This window comes from Rhea americana, unplaced genomic scaffold, assembly GCF_003343005.1.
Source record: "Rhea americana isolate MKP2758 unplaced genomic scaffold, rheAme1 scaffold_21, whole genome shotgun sequence".
NCBI classification, from domain to species: Eukaryota; Metazoa; Chordata; class Aves; order Rheiformes; family Rheidae; genus Rhea; species Rhea americana.
The window spans coordinates 8,049,964-8,056,386 of NW_028186258.1; the positions used below are offsets into that span (position 1 = coordinate 8,049,964).

The window sequence follows — 6,423 nt, forward strand, 5'->3', positions numbered from 1 at the left end:
CGTCCAAGCGCAGCGTGGCGAAGGCGCTGGCCGGGGCGCCGTGCTGGAAAGGGGGCCGCGGGCGAGCAGGCAGTGCCTCGCACCCTTGCATACCTATTTTTGTGCCTGCGAGGGCACCTGAGGACAGGTTCGCTCCAGATCCCACAGACCTGGAGGTGGACGGGGACCCCCCCGAGTCCCCGAGCCCCATCCCAGCGGGGAGGGGGGTAGGTGGGGTTTCCAGATGTGGTATGTGGCAGATGTTGACACAGTTCCCGTGCAGGGATTGCACATCTGGCCCCGCTCCTCGGGGGCTGGATCACTGGGGCTGGGCACACAGATTGCCCCGGCGCGTGCCGAGGCCGCCGCCCCTGCAGGGCACCGTGCCGAGCGCGGGGGGGGGGGTCCCCGGGACTGTGCCCAGCCGCCAGCGAGGCCRGACCCGCTGCGGGCAGAGGGCCTCGAGCTCCGGGAAACCCGCAGTGGCCCGGGTCCAGAGCCGGTGCGGGCATACAGCCGGAGAGCAAACAGGCCCGGGCGGCGTTCCTGCCTCACCGTGGGCGGCGAGGGGGGGCCCCGTGGCCACGCAGCCCGCTAATGGCTCACCACATCCAGCGATGCTTCATTTAACCACCTGCCTGCAAAACAACAGCTTGCTGGGGGGGGGCTCCTTCCGAACAGGAGCTTGCCAACTTCCCTGTSCTACTGGGGAAACTGAGGCACGGGCAGGCTTTTCCTCCAGCTTTGGCTGCTTGCAAGCACTCTGCACCCTGGGGACATGTGGACACGGATGCATGGGCACGTGCATGCACATATGGATGCGTGCACGTATGGATCCACATCCACACACGTGCACACACACGAACGCCACAATTTGAGCCGCCAGTGAGCTCCGGGAGCTGCCTGCACCAGCCGCTCCCTGCAGAGCCCCGTGCCGCTGGGTGCCGGCTCGCAGCAGGTGGGGGCTGAGCCGACCCCCTCCCCCAGGCAGGCTTGAGCAGCCCCACATGCACCTGCCTCTGCRCCAGCCTCACTCAGGGTGGGTGCAAAACGCAGGCGAAATCGAGGCTCCGGTGCCCGGGGGGGGGGGGCGAGGGGAGCACGCTGTGCCCGCCTGCCCTGGAGGTAAGGCCCTGGGGACTCGGGCAGGGGGGCTGTCCTCTACCCTGTGGGGACAACCCACATGGCGTTGGGGGGCGAGTGCGTGAGCAAAACCCTTTGCACCCACTCAGCAGCATGGCCCTTGGGCACGATGGGGGAGCAAGATACGACCAAGCCGTCCCCAAATGCCCATGTCACCATCTCTGTTGCTCTGGGGCAGGGAAGAGCCCTGCGTCCTTCTCTCTGGACCCCCCCCCCCTTGCCCCTCAGCCCTCCCTGGGGGACACCCGTCCCCAGCCCTGGGGGGACCGGTGAGGCCTGGGGACGTCCTCCTGCCCCGCTGGCCCAGCCCGTGGCTCTGCCCACCCCGCTCTCCCTCCTCCCCGCAGCCCACGCGCCCCGCGGCTGTGCAGCGCTCCRGGCACCGGCGGGGACGCAGCCATCCGTGGTTCTCCTGGCCAGGGAAGGCGACACCGCACGCCCCGACGGGTGGCACCGGGCACCCCCGAGGTGAGACCCCASCAGGCATGGGGAGCGGGGCCTGGGCAGGGAGGGTAACGGGGCGAGGGGGGCCGGACCGGACCCCTGTCAGCATGCACAGACCCGCCGGCACAGCAAGCTGGAGCAGGGCTGGGGAAGGGTTAACACGTTCCTGCTGCAGCTGCAGCCCTATCGGCACAGCAGTTCCCTTGGGGACACGAAGGGACRCACTTGCACTTGCTGATTAGCCAGATCTAGTTTGCACCTAATTGGCATCCCCCTGTGCCTCTGTCTGCTCTCCCACCCAGCGAGCGCAGCCTGCCCGTGCCCAGCCCTGGGCAGCTGCRCTGTGTCTGAGCCCGGGGGGGCCCCCCTCGCTCAGCGGTGGGGTGCGCTCAGCCCCGGGGGCCTCTCCTCAGGCTCTCTACAGAGCTCAGCAGTGGCAGATGTGGTGACCCGTTGGTCAGGACTTGGCCAAGCAGCTCCTGGAGGCTCTGGGCCGGGAAGGGGAGGTCCCCACGGGCACAGCCCCGGCTCTGAGCCGGCTGGAGGGGCAGTGGKGCTGTCACTGTGCCCAGAGGCGATGCTGCTGGAAGGAGACCAGGAGCAGTGAAGGGGTCTGCCTGGCCCCAAGAGGGGSACAGGCTGGGAGCCCTCCAGAGGGATCTGGGCGGGGGGGAGGAGAACAGACACACCCTGCATCATGCACAGCGCTGGCAGGATGGGCGGCAGCAGCAGGGACAGCTCTGGGCCAGGGCAGCCTGGGGTCCTGGCAGTGCCTGGGACAGGGCTGGTGTGGGGCCCCTGTAGTGCCCAAAGCAGGGCAGTTTTGGGGTCTCTGTGGTGTAAAGCTCGGATTGGCATCTGAGCACTGCCCAGCGCCCCTCCCACGCACCCAGCACCCCTCCCATACACCAGCACCCCTTCCTTGGCCCTGGGCCCCTGCAAGGGACCCAGCACCCCTCCCTGGGCTCTGCACCCCTCCCATACACCAGCACCACTTCCATGGACCCAGAACTCTTCCCCAGGATCCAGCACCCCTCCTGGACCCTGAGCCCCTCCCATGCACCCAGCGCCCCTCCCGTGCACCCAGCACCCCTCCTGGGCCCTGAGCCCCTCCCGTGCACCCAGCACCCCTCCCCGGGCCCTGTGCCCCTCCAGCGCACCCAGCACCCCTCCCATGCACCCAGCACCCCTCCTGGGCCCTGAGCCCCTCCCGTGCACCCAGCACCCCTCCCCGGGCCTTGCGCCCCTCCGTGCACCCCGCTGCCAGCCCCGCACTGGTCCCAGCAAGGCGGCGGCACTGGCGGTCCCGGGGCAGGAGTCGCGGTACCCCCGTGGGAGATGTTAATTGGGGGGGGGGAGGAATCCGGCCAATCAGAACGCAGTGCTCGGGTCTGGCTTCCCCATTCCTGGAGGGCCCCTCTCTGATTGGCTCAATTGTGCCCTCCTCTAGCCAATGGGAGCGCCGGCTGCGGGGGGTGTGCCGCCGGGCTTTATGAATGGCCGAGCGCGGCGTGGGCCCGACCGGGCGCTGGGCCGTATCCTGCCCGGGGCGGGGTCCGGGCCGGGAGCAGGGCCAGGGCCAGGGCCGCTACCGGCGCCCCCAGCCCCTCTGTCCTGTGCTAGACCCGCGTGAGGAGCAGGCAAAGGACCCACCCCGCTCTCCCCCAGGCTACAGCTGGCCATCCTCCCTTGGCAGCTTGGGCTACCCTCCCCCCGGTACTGTTGAGTCCCCGCATTTTGGCACCTCTGGGTCCCCACAGGCACTGCTGTGACCCGACACACAACACCCAACCCAAGCTGTGAGCCAGGGCCTCACCCACGTGGCAGTCGCCCAGGAACATCCTGTTTTAAGCCAGTTTTCTTCAAGTCGATAAACGAGGGCAGGAGATAAACAAGGAGGATGTCTGGTAGCTGGCAGCGGGGCATCCCTCCGCCCTGCAGGGGCCGGACGGTCACGCTGGCCTCCCCCAAGAAGAGGGCTGGATCCCTTGCTCTGCCAYGTGCACGGGCAACTCCAAATCGAGCTGCCCATGGGCACACGCAGGAGCAGACCCRGGGCGATCGCTCCTGCGGGAGCCAGGCCGCCGGCTGCCCGATGGCCTGGCTGAGCCCAGCTAGCAGTGCAGGCAGGAGGAGCCCGGTGGCCCTGGCACAGCCGCTCGGCTCCCTGACACCCGCCGTGTCCCCTTGCAGCAGGTCTGCAGYGGAGGGCGATGGTCCTGGTGCCCAACAGCACGGAGGTGGTGGGGGCYGGCGACGCAGCGCGCGCAGAGCCGGAGCGGTCGCCCTGCGTGGTGGGCATCGTCCCCGTCGTGTACTACAGCCTCCTGCTGGGGCTGGGGCTGCCAGGTGAGCGTCCTGGGGGCTGCGGGGGAGCATGGGGCAGCTCGCACCTGCACAGGGCTATGTGGGGGGGGAGGCAGTGCTGTGCCACTGGGGGCACCCATCCCGCTTCATCCGGGGGGCTGCGCCCCCGCACGGGTAGCGGAGCCGCGCTCCCTCGGCCCAGCCCCAYGGCCCCTGCCGCCAGCCGAGCCGTGGCTCCCTTCCCAGCCGCAGGGCTTTCCGGGCTGCGGGGAGGGATGGGGGAACCCACCCGCTCCCCACGGCCTCCCTGGCCCTCGGGGTCCAGCCCCAGCTGCAGCGCCGGAGTGGTAGACCGCAGCCTTGCACGACGGGTGCCAYGGCAGCAGGGACAGATGGCATTTGAATTGCACTGGCTGACACAAGGAAGAGATTAATCAGCTCAGCAAATCCCCCCGCACACTGATATTTATAGCTCCCCACCCCGGCCCTCCCTGCACCCAGGTGGGGCCCAGCGCTGCTCCCCCTGCGACCCTGGCAGAGCCTGGGCACCCTCGGGACCCCCGTGCTGTGACACTGAGCTTAGCTGAGGGTGCCTGGCCCAGGCACAGCCCCGGGGTCTCACCGCCTCGCTCCGCTCCTCCTCTCCAGTGAATGTCCTGACAGCCATGGCCCTGTCCCGCCTGGCCACGAGGACCAAGAAGTCATCATACTGGTACCTGCTGGCCCTGACCACCTCCGACATCCTCACTCAGGTCTTCATCATCTTCGTGGGCTTCATCCTGCAGACAGCCATTCTGGCCCGAGCGGTGCCCAGTGCCTTCATCCATACCGTCAACGTGCTGGAGTTCACAGCCAACCACGCCTCCGTCTGGGTCACCGTCCTGCTGACTGCAGACCGCTACATGGCTCTGTGCCACCCACTGCGCTACCGCACCGTCTCCTACCCCCAGCGCACCCGCAAGATCATCGCAGCCGTCTTTGCTGTGGCTCTGGCCACGGGCATCCCCTTCTACTGGTGGCTGGACATGTGGCGTGATGCCGACCCCCCTACTGTCCTGGACAAGGTGCTCAAGTGGGTCCACTGTGTCACCATCTATTTYCTGCCCTGTAGCATCTTCTTGGCCACCAACTCCATCATCATCTTCAAGCTGAAGCAGCGGAGATGCTCAGGGGSCCGCCGGCCTTATGTAGGCAGGACCACGGCCCTCCTTCTGGCTGTCACCACCGTCTTCATGGTGCTCTGGGCACCCCGGACAATCGTCATGATCTGCCACCTCTATGTGGCCTCAGTCAAGAAGGACTGGCGCGTGCACTTGGCTTTGGACATTGCCAACATGGTGGCCATGCTCAACACCACCCTCAACTTCTTACTCTACTGCTTTGTCAGCAAGACCTTCCGCCGCATAGTGGGCGAGGTGCTCCGGACACACATGCACCACAGCCCCCGGCCCAGGAACAGCCCCTTCCCACCCCCGGCCCTGAAGCCGCTGGAGCTGCTTCGTGGCACAGCCCTGTGAACCCGGGCCTCTGGACTCCTGCATCTCCCGAGCATCCCTGGGACCTCGCTGAGACCCTGCCCTGGGGACACTGCTCCACCACCCGTGGAGCTGAGGTGTTCATGCAGGTGCAGGTGATGACGGTGAGACCTCTCTACTTCCCTGGCTGCCTGTGTGCCCAGCCCATGGACACACCACTCATTGCACTCACTGATTTGGCCCTACCTGTATTTCGGGGTGTGCTGCCTGGCATTGGCGTCCCGCTGTGCCGCGGGGCTCCCTGAGCYGGCACGGTGCCCACAGTGCGCCGAGGGGCCTGGTCCTTCCTGCTTAAACTTCTGTGATGAGATGAAAACTCTGTCCGGGTCTGTGTCCACTGTGAGCGGCCAGGACAGGAGGACCCTGCACGGGCAGCCCCCGTGCCCAGCGTCCCTCTGCCCAGCTCCGAGCCTCGGCCCCGCTGAGGCTCATGCTCCCAGCCCAGTTTCCTGCTGGAGGGACTGGGGTCGTGCTGGGGAAGAGCGGTGTCCGCGCTSTCGGAGCCGGGCACTGAGCCGAGCAGCTGGCAGCGAGCATCCACGGGGCCGAGCGTGCCGGGGCCTGGGCATGGYGGCCCGTTCCCAGCTCCGAGCGCAGCACATACGACCCCCGCTCCCCCTGCCCCACGCACCAGCCGTTATCCCTCCCCGGGACCCCCGAGGGACGCCCCAGGAGAGCCCCCTGCCCRGCTGCCCCCAGGGCACGGCCCCCCTGCAGGCCAGGGCAGCCTGGAGGAGTCGCTCTGCCGGGAAGGACACGGAGCCGGCTGGTACGGTGCCGGTGCCGGGGTGGTTGGGGTCTGGAGTAAGGCACCGGGATCCCGCCCGGAGGAGCCGGGAGGGTTGAGCTCCYGGGGTCAAGCGCACCCACCACCAGCGCCGCCCTCCCAGTTGCGCCAGTGCCGAGCCGGGCGAGCAGCCTGCCCCGTCCCCAGCTGCCAGGTGCCCAGCCGGGCGCCCTGCGGAGCCGGCACCCCCAGGCCCTGCTCCTGGGGGGGGGGGCCGCCACGCTGCCC

At 68.4% G+C, this 6,423-nt stretch overlaps 2 protein-coding genes across 2 annotated transcripts in view; one reads left to right on the forward strand and one right to left on the reverse strand.

The window, feature by feature from the left end:
* BTBD17 (BTB domain containing 17) overlaps positions 1-1,281 on the reverse strand; it is a 4,702-nt gene extending 3,421 nt beyond the window's left edge. Inside the window, exon 1 of the mRNA XM_085304804.1 lies at positions 1,145-1,281. Within this exon, the coding sequence (XP_085160930.1) occupies positions 1,145-1,281 (137 nt within the window). The remainder of the gene's footprint in view (positions 1-1,144) is intronic.
* Positions 1,282-3,775: 2,494 nt separating this feature from the next.
* On the forward strand, positions 3,776-5,390 carry GPR142 (G protein-coupled receptor 142). The gene is made up of 2 exons (XM_085304832.1): positions 3,776-3,915; positions 4,522-5,390. The coding sequence occupies exons 1-2, from the start codon at positions 3,780-3,782 to the stop codon at positions 5,388-5,390; spliced, it is 1,005 nt and encodes a 334-aa protein (XP_085160958.1). The 5' UTR covers positions 3,776-3,779.
* Positions 5,391-6,423: the final 1,033 nt, after the last annotated feature.